This window comes from Bombus vosnesenskii, unplaced genomic scaffold (assembly GCF_011952255.1).
Source record: "Bombus vosnesenskii isolate JDL3184/JDL3185 unplaced genomic scaffold, Bvos_JDL3184-5_v1.1 scf7180000014621, whole genome shotgun sequence".
Classification (NCBI taxonomy): domain Eukaryota; kingdom Metazoa; phylum Arthropoda; class Insecta; order Hymenoptera; family Apidae; genus Bombus; species Bombus vosnesenskii.
This window is the reverse complement of record NW_022883555.1, coordinates 157,951-176,021: the sequence shown is the minus strand read 5'-3', so window position 1 is coordinate 176,021 and position 18,071 is coordinate 157,951. Positions and strand designations below refer to the sequence as shown.

At 35.0% G+C, this 18,071-nt stretch overlaps 1 protein-coding gene across 5 annotated transcripts; it reads right to left on the bottom strand.

Annotated features, from left to right (window-relative positions):
- Positions 1 to 400: 400 nt before the first annotated feature.
- LOC117240415 (acyl-CoA Delta(11) desaturase) lies at positions 401 to 14,510 on the bottom strand. 5 transcript variants are annotated; one of them, XM_033506462.1, is made up of 7 exons: positions 13,626 to 14,510; positions 13,278 to 13,499; positions 5,255 to 5,664; positions 2,270 to 2,400; positions 1,792 to 1,997; positions 1,515 to 1,700; positions 401 to 997 (listed from the first exon to the last, which is right to left on the bottom strand). In XM_033506462.1, exons 3-7 carry the CDS (start codon positions 5,520 to 5,522, stop codon positions 682 to 684), a joined length of 1,107 nt encoding a protein of 368 aa, XP_033362353.1. In that variant the 5' UTR covers positions 5,523 to 5,664; positions 13,278 to 13,499; positions 13,626 to 14,510; the 3' UTR covers positions 401 to 681. The 5 variants fall into 5 exon arrangements, with proteins under 5 accessions (XP_033362353.1, XP_033362352.1, XP_033362357.1 ...); XM_033506461.1 differs by lacking the exon at positions 13,278 to 13,499; XM_033506466.1 differs by lacking the exon at positions 13,278 to 13,499 and having other exon boundaries at positions 14,353 to 14,505.
- Positions 14,511 to 18,071: the final 3,561 nt, after the last annotated feature.

Genomic DNA, 18,071 nt, shown 5'->3' with positions numbered 1-18,071 from the left:
AAATGTATTATTCAATATTGAAATTATTAATTTGGTTAGAAATATTTAAAAATACCGATATTTTCGAATTTCTCGTGTCACTGGGAAAGAATAAATTAAAAGGAGACACAAATTCGTCTATATCGTAAGAGTAATGCGCGATCAAGAATCGTAGAAACAAAGCAGGAACCGTTGGAAGACGGTTAGAGAGATAGATGATCGAGCATGAAGATCTAAAGGGGTTTTACAGACTTTCCATATACATTATACTTCAAGGTTCTCAACTAAAAGGATCAATATATAGTGTCAATATTTATTGACAAACCACATTTTCGTTAAGAACCTTGAAATATCGACAATATTATTGTTCGTCTAATGGCATAGAGTGGCTATCACCACCGTAGAAACATTGATACATTGATACGCTTGATACATTTATCGATTTCGTCACACTGAAGCAGCTTCTGCTCGATACATATAATACTTACAACAATAACATACACACACACATACACATATATATGTATGTATATATATATACATATAAAACAATACATATAAAATTCACCGAACGACACAAGAAAAAATAACAACATGGTGATTCATAATTCGTGTCACACACTCCTGTACGTTCAATTGATCACAACACTCGCGGAAATAGAAGGAACATAACGTCGACGTGTAATCACTAAAAATACATTGTCACTCTTTCTTCCTGTCCATCTGTTTTAATTCCTGGAGATCCTCAATTGGAATGTCGGCATCACCGTAGCCCCAAACATGACTGCCATCGCCAGATCTGATCGCTCTGCGCCGAACCATCGCTGGTGACACGTATTTGCGATTGTAAGCCCAACCGATGTGTGCAAAAGCGTCGATGAAGCCCGTGGTCAAGTTGAACGTGTAGTTTCCAAGTTCTCCAGTCTTGTAATCCCACGGAAATACGTGATGAAAGTTGTGCCAACCTTCGCCTAGGGCCGCGATCGAAACCACCACGTTCTCCACTGGAGAGATGTATCTGAAAAATTTGCAAAATTTTTATTTGATCACGAAGAAGAAAGTTCTATCGGTAGAAGTAATATCATTTAAAGTATTCTATGACGAAGGAGAATACACATAGAATGTAAGTTTCACCAAACGAGAAATCTGATCGCAAAAGGGTGGAAACTAAAAATCACACGAATATATAATGCTACTTTCAGACTTAAAACAATGATGCAGAATTGAATTAATAAATCCCCCCTGAAACGTACGGAGAATTTTTGTGATCTCGTGGCAGAAAGTTTCTTCGATGGAGGTAATTTTGTGCAAAGTATTGATTTTACGATAATGGAGAAGCTTGGATCTTTGTACAAATTTCTATTCCGATGAACGCTTAAACAAATGGATTCTAATCAGAGATTTATCTCGCTGATTAAAATGAATGGAGAACTGAAATTTCACACGTGCAAGCGCGTGGTGTCGTGTTCGAGTAACTCGAAACGTCGTAATTTCGATATTTGTGATCTGGAATTTATTGAAAATTGATTGCTTACTTATCGTAAGGTCGCTGGCCCCACATGTGAGCCACGCTATTCACGAAGAAGGCTATGTTGAGCGTAACGCAGAAACGAAAGTTGAAGTTCACCCAGAAAGATGTCCAGACAGATTCTGACCAGAAGTAGCAAGGCACGCCGACCGGAAATCCAATGGTTAGAAGGGCAAACAGAGGTATGTAATATCTGTAAACGAATATATCACTCAACGAAACTTATCAAATTATTGGAATTACTTCTTAGAATTCAGAATCATAAATTCTCGAACAATATTTACCTTTTTTGCCACATGACAAGTGGATCAGCTTCCAAGTCGCTCATGTCCACTGCTTTTCGTTTTGCCACAACATCAGGATGAGGTGTTGTAAAAAGCCAGCCCACGTGGGCGAAGAAGAAACCCCTTTTCGCGTTGTGGGGATCCGCATCGGTTTCGCTGTACTTATGATGTACCCTGTGGTCCAACGCCCACGCGTATACGTGTTTCTGTAGATGAAAAGTGTTTGTAAATCGTTTAGAAATTGTTGAACATTTAGGGAAATTAAAAAGGAATAATTATATTGCGACGTTCGAATTTTTTTTAGAAATTTGTTAGAATAATTTAGCCACCGGAAATTAATTTCTTAGATATTTTGGTCGCAGAAAATTAATCTTTCAGTGATTGGTTATTGAAAATTCGTTTCTAAAGAACCAGTTAATTATCAGAAGATGATTTTATAAAAATTCATAAAAATTGGAATGAAGAGAAAATTACGAACTTGTCCAGTTATGGTGAATAGTAATATTAGTAAGAATCGAAGAGGCCATTTCGCTTTATACGCCCTGTGGGACCACAACCTGTGAGCCCCCGCGGTTATACCGAATCCGGAAGTGTATATAACCACGAACGCTGCAACAAAACGCATCATAATATTCATAGCTCTGGCTTTTGAGTCCAACGTAACAAGTGTATTTCTAGTTCTACTCTCGCATCAGACATATTTATAATCTGAACTTGATCACATACAATGTATTCACAGTACAGACATATTTATATTATGCGATATATTTAATTTAATCCTCCGAATGATAAGACAAAAATTTATCTCTGTCTTCGATGTTTGAAATTTGTATTACCGTACCGATTATCAAATTTGATACCATTAATTACACCTTTAGTTTTCTCAATCTCCTTTATCCTCTCCAATTCTAAGAAAAATTCTAAAATTTAATTTAATGTCGACTAATTCTCGTTCATATAAATCATTCGATCTATCAAACTTATTTACGATGTACTTTGCAAATTCGAGAAAATATTCCACGATGATCAACAGTTGTTCGTTACAACAGCCTTACATAATGTTTCGGAAGCATGAGAAACGGATTAAATTTGCGTATTTCTAACTCCACGCAATCGGATTGTTTCCGGTTCGTTCATATTCTCGCTTTCATTCATTTTCCTGCCTGTTTTGATTATCGCGTGAATCATCACCAAATATTCGAGGATTTTTGCGTTCCACACGCGCGGTTAACCAAAATCAAGAGGAACGTTCCCATTCTAATATTAGAAGGTGATTAAACTCGAGAACGATTTGCTTCTGTACTCTCATTCGTGCTTTTTTCTTCGGGTTTTCCACATTTTTAAATATTACGCTCTACATCCAAGATCCTAGCGTTGTAAAGATATAACAGTTTAAATGGACGGAGGAATTTTTTAATTTCTATTTCTCGAAACGAAAATTTTATAAATTTCTGTTTCTTAATGAAAATAATTATTCAAAGATTGCGTGGTGGATTTCAACAAAAATTTCTATAAACACTTTATTTTATCGTATTTTGCGCTGTACGTTAGAGTTATTCGTGTTATGGTCGAGAATTAGTTCGGCTTGTCGAGCATCGATGACGGAGTCCACGTAATTTGCGAGGCCAAGAACAGTGTCATAGATTAATAATAATCAGAAAATGGCCTCGGTTTATTTCTGTCGTCGGTTCGAATTTTTGCAGCAGAACCGTTCCGAAGTCAGCACGCAACGCACTTCCGTCGTGGCTCTCGTTTCTGAAATGCATTATGTAATGATCGAGACACAAAAGTTTCATCTAATGAATTACATGTCGCTTTCTATCGTTCCTAATCGCAATGAAAGTACGTTAAAATGTTAGTAGAATTTATAAGCGTGAGTAAAGAACCAGGATATTATTTAGAAGCAAGATATCGGAGAAATTTTTACAAAACCGTCGTTTAGAAGACCCATCGATCTTAACTTCGACTTAAAAAGTTATTAACAAAATAACTTTTATAAGTAGAACGTACGTTTTTGACACTAGGTGCACATTTAAGGAGTCTGCACGTGGTGCATACGTGTTGTATACAATTGTTCTCACATTTATCGTTTTGTTTCGATTCCTATTAGATTTGAGTCAGTTTAATCTTTGTCGCCCTTACTCAAGAGTCTAATCCTGATAACGTATGTGATGGTCAAGGTCACTGGAGGAGAGTTCTTTAAATAGCAGTTTTATCGAAGTTTTTCTTATACGTCGAATTTTTCCCTTTTATTCCTTCGATTTTTTATTTTTCGATTTTATATTAATTGTTGATACAAGAATATTGTAGGAACGGAATTAGAATCATCGATGACCAACAATATATATTTACATATCCCCTTCCGTGAACCTCAGCGATCGATGCCTAATCTGATTGTTGAGTACTTCGTAGAATTTTCGCAGCCCAGTTAACTATTTTTCAGTATGATACGTAACATATGATAGCACAGTACAATATTGATTTCAGATTCTGACCTATAAGCACAATACGTATGCATATGTATATTAATCACGGAGAACGCTGAATAATAATAAATAATAACCGATGAATCAAACTGACATTAAAATTTCAATGTTTTATCGACTTGATAAACGAATTATCTGAATATCTGAAGAAATATGGTCTTCTATCTTGAATGAGAGTCATGAAAAAGTAATATTGAAGTATTGAGAAGAGTAGGTGTGATTATATCGCTACTAACGTTTTATTCTTTAATTTAATCTTCTGTTATGTCATACAATCTACCGTGCTGATACGATATACATCTTCAATGTAGAGTATTGTGAAACGATTCTAACATTGTGGAGTACTCGCTCTTTTTGCATTTGAATTTCAGTTCGATTAAACTTAATTTGTATTTTCCGCTATATATTTATCTCTATTATCTATTCTTTATACGATATACTTATTTTTTGCTATTATACAATCTGTCCTGCGATCTAGCAATTTCACGCTCAAGGATATATTTTTTACCCTTGATTGACGAAAAATGGGTATTATCCTTCCAGCAGCTTTCTAGGTTATAAAAAAATCAATTTCTTTCCTGGATTCATACAGTGCGTCATCGATCGTATACAATATGCAGTCACCCACAAAAGTCCTCGTACATTCTATAAAAGGTTTCATCGAAAATCAATTTCATCTAAACGAAGCACATTAGAACGTCGTACAATGACCACATGTATACATCGTTAATTTTTTTTTAAAGCAGTGATATAACGGTTCTTAGTCGTATTAATTAATACAGAGTGCAATAACTTGGCAGTCAAATTTTCTAGCATGTCATTTGAACAGCAATGAATTTTCTCATATGGTAAACGAAGATGTTCGTGAGTAATTGTACGCACACGGTATATCTTTGAATACGACAGTGTGAAAGATACGGAATATTCCCTCATCGATAATAATAACCACGAACAAACATAGTTTCGATTACACTTACCCCATAACGTGGTAAGAAGCTTGGCTTCGGTGAAGATAAGGTACAATCCGTAAATGCAGCCTACGTGAACGAAAACTAACGCGATGAAATCCGGCCACGTGATACGAGGAACATATTCCACTTTACTGCTACGATAAGTTTCGTCAACCGCCAAATAGTCGTCTGTTTCAGCCAATTTACGATTCTTCGAATCGTTTTCCTTATATTCATCTTTCAACTGCGACACTTCGCACGCGGTGGCTGGAACTCGATCCTTGCTCGGAGACATTTTTATTTCACTTTTCAAGAATTCGTCAGAAAATTCTAATTCAATGGAGGAGGAATATATTCAGATGTTATTCAAATTTATTTCTTGCATCGTAGCTTCTCTCGAAGATGGTGATATCAGTTGGGTGGACGAAAAATATTTCCTGTAACAACAATAGGTGAAGCGATTATTTTCAACTCTTTATCCTATAGCTATTATGCAATCGAAGCTTAATGGAAATATAATTTGAATGTAAAGTATATGTCCTTCAAGAAGAGCAATTCTCTCGTGATGTTTCATTTGGCTTAGTCATTCGTTAAGAATTAATGTCGCGTTACACTGAAAAGTTATTGATAGCTGTTATGAACGATCGGCTTCCTTCGGCTTTCAACCATCATTCTGGAAGTTTAATTCGATTTTGAAATATACTTCATACGTCTTTTAAGAAAATTTCATAATTTACATTCCGTCTTTTTATATATTATACAGGGTGGTTGGTAACTGGTGGTACTAGCGGAAAGGGGGTGATTCTACGCGAAAAAAGAAGTGGAAAGTATAGAATAAAAATTTAAAAATTTAAAAATTTAAAAATTTAAAAATTTAAAAATTTAAAAATAACGTCAATTGAGACAACGATCTACAGTGAGATCCGTTGTAACGAGACGCGATAAAGTGCACGCGTACCGAGCGAAAATTCAAAGTCGATTTTCTCGAAAACAAAGCCACAAACGAAAAATGTTTATTCTATATTTTCGACTTCTTTTTTCGCGTAGAATCGCCCCCTTTTCGCTTGTACCACCAGCTACCAACCATCCTGTATATTAATTCAGTATTAGATTATTGGGAAGTTTATTAAATCAAACAAGTGTATTTTCCAATGATAGACTTTCCTTTTGGGAACTTAATTCGAATTATAATCACGTGTCTTTGAATAAAATTCCGCAATTTGTGTTACTTCCTTTACCATAAGTTATGTATTATTTAGGAAATGTGTTAAACAACCGCGATAGTTTATCGATAATAAATTTTTTCCCTTTTTGTATCTAATAAATTATAGAAACAATGTTACACATGAAACAACGTACAATGTTTCTTCCGGCTATGCGATCTGTGTAGGTCGGTTCTACGATAAGTGAATACCTATGAATCGTTCAATCACTGAAGGATATCACTATACGCAACCAATGGTTGAGAAAGACTGAGTGATACAGCCCGACTGAATGCTGAACGATAAACTCTATCGATCGTAGATATTGCCATGTGTGGTATCACTACATGCGTTGATAAAATAATTTATTTTCAGATACTCATTACCATCGCACGTGATTGTATCCTTGTATTTCGTGAGTATTCTTTTAGTTTAGTTACGTGTCCGACGATCTGCAGGTATTTTGTGAAACAAGAAATTACATTGAGAAAGAACAAAAAAGTAATGTTGGAAAATTACAACACTGAGCTTTTCTATTGCAATGTGTAAAATTACTAAAGTTTCTAGATATTCAAGAAGATGAATCTTCAAATAAGTTCCTGCTTCGAATTAGATCGTCATTTGTCGTTTTAATAGATAATAATTGTTGCAATAGAAACACTGTTACATGTTATGTATATACTGACAATGTTTTAAGTGGTGTACGTTTATCGCAATTTATGCTTCCGATGATATCTACACCTGGTTCGAAGAATTGCCATATGTTATGATAGGTTATTGGTAATATTCTCCCTAAAATATAGATGGATAATCGGGTCACACATTAGTGTTGAAAATGAAGGACAAGCAAACGAAATATTTCGACACTTCTACAATGACACATCGAACTGGAAATAACTTAGAATCATAAATAATAATGCCGAAAATCAATTTAAATAAAACTAAATAAAATGCTTCTTGTTCGAATCGTCAAACAACGATTAAATATCGTAACGAAAAATTATGAAACATATTTAATTTGTTTCATTTCTAAATATTTAAGTCTTGACTATAGAAATTTTGTTGCTATTGTGGCAAATAATTTTTCTTCTTAATACGTGCGTAATCGTTTCTTCTACAAATCCCAAAATTCTCCACCGTGTTGTATTATACCAATAAACTGAAAACTCAAAGTCATTTCGGAGACGATTGGTTCATGCCTAAAACATACATTTTTCACCAAATGGTCTAGTTTTGCTTCAACTTTTTTTTTATATTGTGTACCACGAAGAATATTAAAAGGACGAAAAGAAGGAATGCTATCGAAAAACGTTCTATTAGAACGACGAAAAATAGCGGAGGGTAATGTATCTGGCGCCAGTCTTTCCGAGTGTACGGATTTCATATTCGTGTTCTTACTTAAACGTATCGTGATTCTCGTAAAAGTTGACGTAGTTACGAACGTTGATGAACACTCAATAAAGGAAACGGATACAGGAACGATACGACTGGCGCCACGTATCTTCAACACTAGGCGGTGGAGGTAATATTCCTTTGCCATAGGTGATGTTGCTCGTTTTTATGTTGATGCGTTAAAAAAAGATGCACGGTAAAACGAAGAGAAAGCATTCCGTTGGAATAATTAATTAGGAATATTTTAATTAAGATGATAGTCAAATTTTCTAAAGCAGAATTGATATTCAGGGAAGATATTATTCTCTGTTCGGTTTTCGATTATGTGGATCATGGATATTATTCGCATAACATTCAACAATATGAATACACTTTCTTTTTCACAATTTTCGATTTTTCCACTCTCCTAATACAAGATAGTTATATAATCTGGTAAATAGTTACTTTTATCACGGTCCTTACGAAATGAGTTATAGCCCCTTGTATATGCTTCGTTATTTTTCAATCAGCGCGTCCAGTTCGTTCTCGGAACTCGATCAGATGTTCACGGAAAATTACGTTACGAATCGAAACGGTATTTACGAATCTCGTTAACGACCCCTTGATTGGACAATACGTTCTGCCTATATGTAGACGACTCGTAAATAAGTGTAAAACTACTGTGTCAGACTTCGGCCAAAAACGTTTGGCCACATTTCCATCACGAAGAAGATACTCCTTGGAGCTTTTGCACATAGGAAATGCAAAACTTGCTTTGCTAATACGCCCGGTTAATGTCCGACTGCAAATCGATACGGTACGTCTGCCGTTTCGGAAAGGATCGACCTTGTTGCAAAATGCAAGAGCTCCCGTCGACTGGTAGATCGTGCAAACCCTTTCGCCACCCTCTGCCCATTGCTCTACGCCTTTTTGTACATAGCATTGTATACCTCTGAGATGTTGAAAGAAGCATAAAAGGAGCATAAATACTAGGACAGTCGTCGATTCTGAGAAATATTTTCTTACGTGACGTGATGATACAATGGTAGTATTTAACGATCTAAATATTATCCGTATTATTATATCGATTTCAACGAAGATATTCAGAGAAATGTGTAACAGGCATTCAGAGTATTAAGAGCGACATGTAAAATTTATCTTTAACTTATAGAAGCCTCAATATGAATTTCATGCAATGAATTATACAAAATCGTACGAATGAATTATTTAGAACAGAATACTTCCAGGAACTATTTTCGAACAAAGATTGACACAGCTCTGCATCGTTTACTTCAAAGACACCAGGCAGAGGTTCACAAAGTTGGGGCGACCAGGATTTTAGCGTAGAAAGTTACGACGGAAATTTGCTTCGGTAATAGACTGTTTATACCGCGTGACTTGGAAAATTTTATACGTCGACGTCGACGTTCTTCACAGGTACGATGCAAATAGTTATAATAATGGTATTGAGGAATCATGGATGATAAATGGTGGTACTTAGAAAATTCATAAAGTTTTGCACGTTGATCTCGTAAAAAAGTACAAACTTCTAACTGTAGCCAAGTCTGTCGGAGTGATAAACATGCCAAAGCGACGAACTTTATCAAGTGTTTCTTATAGAATTTGATGTTGAATTTGATCGAACCATGTAATAGAATTGAAATATTGAATCTCAGTTTTCTATCGACAAATTTGTCTCATTCAGTTAGTCAAAAAATATATTCGAAATTAACGTGTACACTCAGCGCCGAGTTATTTCCGGCCAATGTTATATCAATTTGTAATAAACGTTTCTTTTTACATTTATCAAGCAAGCTATAATATACTATTAACGTGCAAATACTATTTTTTCCAGGAACTAGCATCGAAATTTTGCACTCCGAGAACATTTCATAAAGAACTGTACATTAATTTCCTGTTCAAATATATACACGTTTTACATATCAATTGCGTTTTAGGATTTTCACCATAGTGTGAATCTTCTCTGCAAACGTTTCATCCTGACTTCGTGATTAATTTCTTTTTTTAGATTTATTTTGGATTTATCAGCTCTCAAAGAGACACGAGTAAATATCCAGTAAGATCTAATACAATCTAAAATTGAATTTAATCATCGTAAAACGATCGTGCGCGTAATAAGAAACTTGATTAAGAATAATTACGTCGAGTACACGGTTGGAGCTCAGTCCATTACTTTTCTTCTATTAAACATTCGATATAGCCACGTCCTTTGTTAAATGATGATTAATTAAAACGCAACACGGCAAATGTTGGTAATTAGCTAATGTAGAGAGTCACAGCATGTAACGAATGGGGAAAAAGAAGAATCTAAGGCAAATGTTGCAATCGATGTAGATGGATAAACACAGTAGCGATCGTATTTAATCGAGAAACAATCGGAATACGGACGACAGGAACGATTTTCCTTGTTCGTCATCGCGGGAGGGTCTTAATGAGGGAGGGCGTCTTAATGGAAAAAGACACCGTTCAGAGGAGACGATTTAGAAACTCGTAAAAAGGCGTGAAGCACTTGACATCACGAAACTGCAAAAAGATCATTTTCAGAGTCTTGTTGCGCAATAATTTATCAACTAATATAACTGATATTAAGCAATCAACAACTTACACATAATAAGTGGTAGATATCTTCTTTACAATTTTTGTTATTTTACTTGCAACGCTTGTCACTTATAAAATGCCTAATAACTTTTAATTTCTAATTTCTAATATTCTGTCGAATAATTTTCCATATTTTCGATACTGGACATAGTTTTATGGTTGTTAGTAGTAAATACTCTCGTGTATATGAGAAAGAACAGTCTGTGATTCATAAATTTGCAACGATGTAAAAAATTTCATTTTGCAATTCTTCTACCTTTTATCGTAACGAATCGAAAAACAATCGATCAGCTATCGATATTACAAACGCATTATCCGCTTACAAGCCTATTTTAAACGACATTTAAGGACAAATAAGAAGCATAAAGAAGCGAAATAGATTATCGACGATACGTTTATACAAGGCAGTACGTGAATGAATACATCAAGATCGATTAGTGACGCACGAGACTAATAACTATGTGTTTTTACAAATGTGGGACACAATTTCTGTGTCGTGGCTCGCCTTCCATTTACGACGATATAATCTTTAATCGGAATTTATTGTTGAGAATTCATAGTTCACGGCCGAATCGTTCTTGCCTTTGGTAGGTCGTGATTCTCTATTGAAGTTGATGTGAAACGATCAACCGATGACAATCGAAATAATATAGCTTGTAAACTTTAATAGTTTCATTGAATACTTTTTATTTTTCATTGATCTTCGTTGTTTTTAAATTTACGTTCTATCACAGAAAAAACAGAAAACGATTGAGGTCAAAGTTTGCAGTGATCTTTAACTAGTTGCAGGTCTCATAATCGAAAATGAATAGGTGTTCGCGCCCGATATTACGCCACTTACGAGTAATAACGTATACTCTTTGTATCTATAAAGACTTGTTACGAGTCTCTTAAGGCTATCTGATATAGTGATGAATCATTTGAACATACAAGCATAAGATGGATACACGCGCTGTATTTAAGACACGACCACATAAAACCAATCATCGATCTGAATTCCTATGTAACGTTTTGTAAACGAATGGCGAGCTGGTCTTTTTGCCTTCGGTCTCGCTTCTTACGTGTACGTTAGCATTTACGATTACATAATTGAAAAAAATGGTAGCTTTGTACTTTAATAAAATATTTTTCAATCGTGTGATCGAACGTGAGCAAATTCAGTTCAGCCAAAGGAGCATACTGTTTCTGCGAATCTTCAAATAGGATAAGATAAAATTTATAATAAAAAATCTCGTAATTGCGATCCATTGAATGTTTATCAAACTAGTCACTAGAACTAAATATAAGTATCGCGTAATTCTCGATCGAAATACGTGTTCTATGTTACTATGAAATCGTACCTCGATTATCCTAGAATTTCATTCATAATCGAGGAACGGTTTAACTATCAATCACTACCGATTTATGTTTCCTGTTTATGGCAATTTCCATTGGAATGCCTGACTTAAAGGAGCACATAACTTCTAACCTTGATTATCTTAAATCATTGAAGTTGTAATAAATTTATTTCCGTTCATAGAACTCGTATTTTCCATTAGGATAGATTAGCACGAGACGAATATTCCACTTTAAAATTGTTAAAAATTTTCTGTCATATGTACGTAATCGTTATATGAAAAATTTGTTACATTTTGAAACTTTGAAACTTACAATTATCGAAACCATGAAAGTATCTACTATATATAGATACTGGCAATTTTGGCAAAATTGTTATTGATTTTTACTAAGATAAAAAGATATATTCTATATATTTGTTCATGTTTATTTAAAATACACTAAACGTTGGTAGTTCTAGTGCTGATCAAATGAAACGAAACACACGATGCTTCTAAACAGACGTCTACGTAGTATTATATAGCACAGTAACATATTACACCAATTTCCCGCGAAGTGTACGTAGCTAAAAAATTATTTGATTAAATAAGAATTCCACAACGCATACGGAGCCAGCGCCTATAAATAATTATTCTCATCATCGCGCTCCAAGGCTGAATCTAACATGAACCACGTATGAGTACAAGCATATTATATATACGTGGTACAGGTGCACGTACTATGCAGCTGATGATGATCCAGCGGATCACGTCGATATTTTCACGTATCTCTTCAAGCCAAATCTAACCAGACGTCGATCTAAAAATATACTCGAAAAATAGAAACATCGCTGTCCATGGTATCGGCATAGTCGTCTATCATATTAGCGTGCATCGAATACGTACCTCGCGGAGGTATTGTCATTCGACTGGCGCAGACGGGCGTTGCGATATCGTTCGTGTAATTAGGATCTAAAGGGGCGTTTAGATTAATATTATTACCAAAATATTTAAGGTTTTCGACATTGTATCGTCAATATATTGATAGATGTATATATCGATGGTCTAGAAAGACTCTTACGTAGGATAATGTTGAGAATCATAAATATCGACAATAATATTGATCGTCTTTAATTCTCCTCTACGATAAGATTGCGCCGGACGCAGTTAGGGTATCCCACATTGCAGGCTGATTGGAACACGGTTAGTAGTTTAGCCAAGTAGCAAGTAAAGCTGAATTTACATTGCTAGCTTTGAAGGATCATCGCGGATGAAACGAGAATGAAAACGATGTTTTTTTATGAATCGTTCATAGTGATCATCCGCAATGATACAGTGTAAATTTAGCTTTATTTGCTGTGTACTTAAATATACTTGAACTACTTGCCGTGACTGAACCAGTCTGAAGAGGCCAATCCTTGTCAACAACTTTCGAGGTCACTCAAGCCAGATAAGAAAAAGATTCCGCTTTGACTCTTACAAATTGTCAAGGCAAGGCGTGGATCAATTAAACTGACGTGTGTGTAAACTCTCATACGTACTTACGTAAATTGACGGTAGAACTAGATATTCAAGAAGTACGTAGAAGTCGATAAGAGATATTGGTTCGTTGTCTCGTCTATGTTTCTATACGCTTTCTTTATTCGTTATCAATTTAACGAAGAAAAAGGTAGAAACTTATCATAGTGGTTATGAGTTGCATCTGTTTACCTTTCACTTGTATGACGACACCACTTTATGAATCATTTTTTCTTCTAATATTCGATCCTGTTTATTGAAAGTGATCGAACAGTCATAAATTAACACGTGCATATCGTTGACAGCTATCAGGTATATGTATTTTATCACCGGTGTGATGATTATCCAATCGATCATCTTTTACAGTACACTTACCTTTCCAATATAATTCTCTGTCGAATACCCACATGCAAAATCCATCAAAATTCGCATTATATATCCGTATCAGGCTTCGTTATTTAATTGATTCTCAGATCAAACGATTCATCGTCATATTTATCATATCGTGTTGTATCACTATTTCAATGATTATCCGATATATCACTCACTATAACATGCTTGACTCTTAAACATGGTTTTCCCAAATCTCCATTAAACACGTCTTATTTCGAAATTCGGAGGAGGTTCGCGCCAGAGAAGCATTTCATAGCATTTATCAGTTCACATTAAATCACCATTTAATAAGATTATCTGATCGCTTATGATTCATAATATCCGCTTCTTCGATACGATTTTGTACTTTTTCACCTTGAAAACTCCGAGAAACTTTCGGAAAGCAGATTTCTCTAAGCATCTGATTAGAATCGAATTGAAACACCTGCAATGACGCGGCTACTATCACGACGGATACGTAGAATTTAACACAGGTGTTCTATTCAGGTGTTTCGCGGCTCTTTCAACTCAATCAATTGGATCATGATAACTCGCAACTGGAAATTCTGGAAATTGTGGTCTTACGATCGCGACATCGTATCAGTTGCAGCGATATCTGATAGCGACGAAGATTCTTCGAAATAAGGAGGAGAACTTTTTCGAAGAATTTCGGATGTCGATTGGATGAAAGTATTTAGATATGTGGTAGAAATGGATTACAGTGTGACACCTGTCCCTCCGTGTTATTTCTAGCCGGTTCCATGCTTCGTTCCGCGATCCGCGTGGAATAAACACTGTCCTGATGGCAAACTCGCGCGCCTCGAGTAACAAACTCGCTCGTTCCGTGCGCGTGTACTCACGCCGCCACGAAACACGCCGACTAGACACGGATCGGCACGAAGCATGGCAATCTTTCGTTAGATCTGGTTCCTTGTGTTACACAATACGTTATTTGCTAATAAATAATAATTAGCTATGTTTTTATAAATGGGTACGCATCACGCGAAAGACTTTTAGTAAAAACTTTATAAATACGTCTCAGAATTCAATGAATAAGTGAAAATTGATATTTAAATTCTTGTATGATATACATATGCTCGTTTTGTGAATAGAAAATTCTGTATATTTTTCAATGTACTAATGTTATTTTATAAAAAATTTCCTTGAATCCTTCGCGGATGATGGCAGATGTAAGAGATGTACGCAATACCTCTTTAGAAATAATTATAGAGCTTCACGATGAAGAGTTTCCATATGTGTTTTTATTTTTATATAACATGGTCAACGTAACATAGGGTCCTTCGGTGAAATTGAAATCTCTCTCCTCGACGAAACGGTCGCTGGTCGTCGTAATTCTTCGTTGAATTTCACACGATATTTTGTAGGGAGAGAAGGTACAATTCTGCCACGAATTTTCACAATATGTCCGAAAACTTAACTTAAATACAGGATGCAAATTAATCCTTTGCATTCGCGAAAATTTGCGTGATACAGATCGGTCGGCGACTCAAGAGAAGATTTTATACTGCAGACGAATTGATCAATTTCATCGACGTTAACCGTTTCTGAAAAATGAAATACTAATCGTATGTTCTGATCCTAAAGTTAAAGAACTTTCAGAAAGTTCCAATTAATTTTAATTTACAAAATTCTATTTATTTCTTTGCGAATTCAAATCACCAACTAGTGGTACTTCTGGCAGCAAAGTTCACGGGTAATTTCTTTTCCATTGAACAATATAATTCATCATACTCTGAGCCATCATAAAACGAAAAATCTCAGGAAGATCTGGAGATCAGTGATGTGATAAAATTTAAAGATAATCAGAGATAGAGACGTGTAAAATGCTACAATTTGCTACAATGCTACGCGACTAGTAACGTTTCTCAGTATGTTCTTTGATAATTGACTATTATAAATACACTAAGAATATGTTACTCGAATAGATGACACACACGCTACGCGTTATGCGAAATTCTAGCGGCGTTGAAAAACATCAACGATTATCAATATAACGAGGCAGCAAAAAGTAACGTCGATTTCATAATTGTTCATGCATTTCGTGTGAACATCCTCTTTGTTAGTGCAAGGACGAAAAAAACCAAGCGTTTATCTTTATTATTATTCGCGGAAGATTTATTGGAAAGATATCGTTGTATTTTATTAGAAAGATATTGCAAAATATTTATTTCTATATCACTGTAATAATATAACTTTATTCTTATCACTTTTAAATATCTTGTTTACACAAAATCTTTGTTTACACAAAAACTGATGTATAAGTCTGATTCGTGTATAAAATAGCGTTTTTAATTCCGTGATGTCAGATGTTTATTTTTTAAGATTATACGTCAGTCTGTAGCAGCAGTTACACAAGAATCAACCTTGCAAGCCTATTATACTAGTTTGAATTCAAAGGACGCGTTCAAACAAACGTAAAAATGTTTTGAATATCTTATATCAATCTTACTCTTCGTTATTATTATTAGACATTTCGAAACTTATTCCAAATTCGTATTTTCATTAATAATCCTATGCCTGATCATCGATATTATACAATTTTGAGAACATTGAGCAAATCTGTCAATTTCATTTTTATTTTATTTATTTGAAAGATTATTTCGACGAATTCATTATCTTCGTTAATAATATCTTGAATCTGATTACTCGGAATATCGTTAAATATTAATTTAAAACATCTGATGATAATGGGAATACATCATTTTTCTGTCGTGTCAAATAATTAAGAGATTAAAGTTTCTAATAACAGGTAGCTAGTTCGTGATCGGTATCGATCTCTGATTCGAATCTGTCTCAGCTTCAAGGATCTAAATATAATGCGTTGAAAGCAAATTATAATTTTTAGACAGTTAATCTCATCGAGAATTTATGTTTTGCGGTTTATGCAATTTCATATTTTAATGAACGTAAGTAAAGAAATGACACGTAACTAGAAATTGGTTTTATTCTTCAAATGTTATGACCGCTACTCTACTTTGCGTATCTTTAAGTATTATGTCTATTTTGTACGTTTTAGCGTATTTCAGTTCGCTATGTATGCATAAACATCCGGAATTAAGTTATTATAGTTATTTAACAGAAAGAGACGACGAAGGCTGTTATCATTGTTACGTTGCGTGCGATCGTAACGTAAAATTATTACAGAACCACTAAAGGAACTGATTCTTTGATTTCTTATCAAGTAACGAGTTATCAAGATATTAAGTACGAATAATCCCACAACAAAATGAATCACGGATATAATATTGAATGAGAAGATTGTTTATTGTTTTCGTCTAGAGTACAAATGTCAATAGTCGTTTTATCGTTATGTATTACCATCCTATTTTAAATGTACAATATCATTCTATTTTACAACCGTTTAATCATAGTCTTAAGAAATTTCAAAATCGTAAAAAATCTATTCGTGGACGAATTGGTATAAAAAATTCTCGAAAATTTACTACGATCATATCGATTGAATTCATGAAATCTTCACCTAGGTTTCATTTCCTTAATTACGTCCATAAATGTGTAAAGATACATAAACTAAAATAACTGAATTTCGAAATTCGAATGTAAATGTGACCATAGCAAGAGAGAAACTTTTCATCATCGATCAGATAAAGGACAGGTTTGGTCACCTCGTTCAACTTCGTATCGCATTCTCTGAGATACAATCGTTCATGAGATAATAGACGTTTTGTTATCTCTGTTTTCACCATGAACCTCCGCGGTCTAGAGCGCTGAACGTTAGAATTGCATATAAACTGCAGTATCTGTTTCACATTAAGACCCAAGACAAATTTAATCGAAAATGACTTCGACCTCAACAGAATCAACCGTATTATCGATAGACTTATCGGAGAGAAATCTTCCGAGAATACAAGTTCGCAAGACAACTCAAACGCTATTCAACCTTCCTGTCTCGCTGTTTTCTTCCCACACTGTTCTGTCGAGGATGCGACAGACCTCATCGAAAGAATCTCCCACAAGTACGATATGAAAACAGTTTTCCCTATACATATTAAGATATCACGAATAATCAGCTGCTCGGGCTGAAGAGCCTACTCCAATAACTAGAGACACCAGGTCTCTATAAAATATCCTGCACACGTGGGAAGTTCTATATTCGTGAAACTGGAGGAATGCGAGTACATTGGTCACAGAATGCGAAAATTACATGAGACGGAAGCATACGACTGTGTATACGACAGCAATAGCAGAATAGCAACTAATTACGGGGCAATTTTTATTTTTTAAGCGATCAGCTGACAAATTAAAAATTCCGTTAACTGATCAGCGAATCCGGAAATGCACGTCATCTTAATCACCGGCTCAGAGGTTCCAATCGGAAATCGTCGTCATCCTGATTACCGTTCCGGAACGACCTACTTAAAAGAGTGTTTTTCCAGAATCACAGCAGTATCAGTGCGATACCCTGACGAA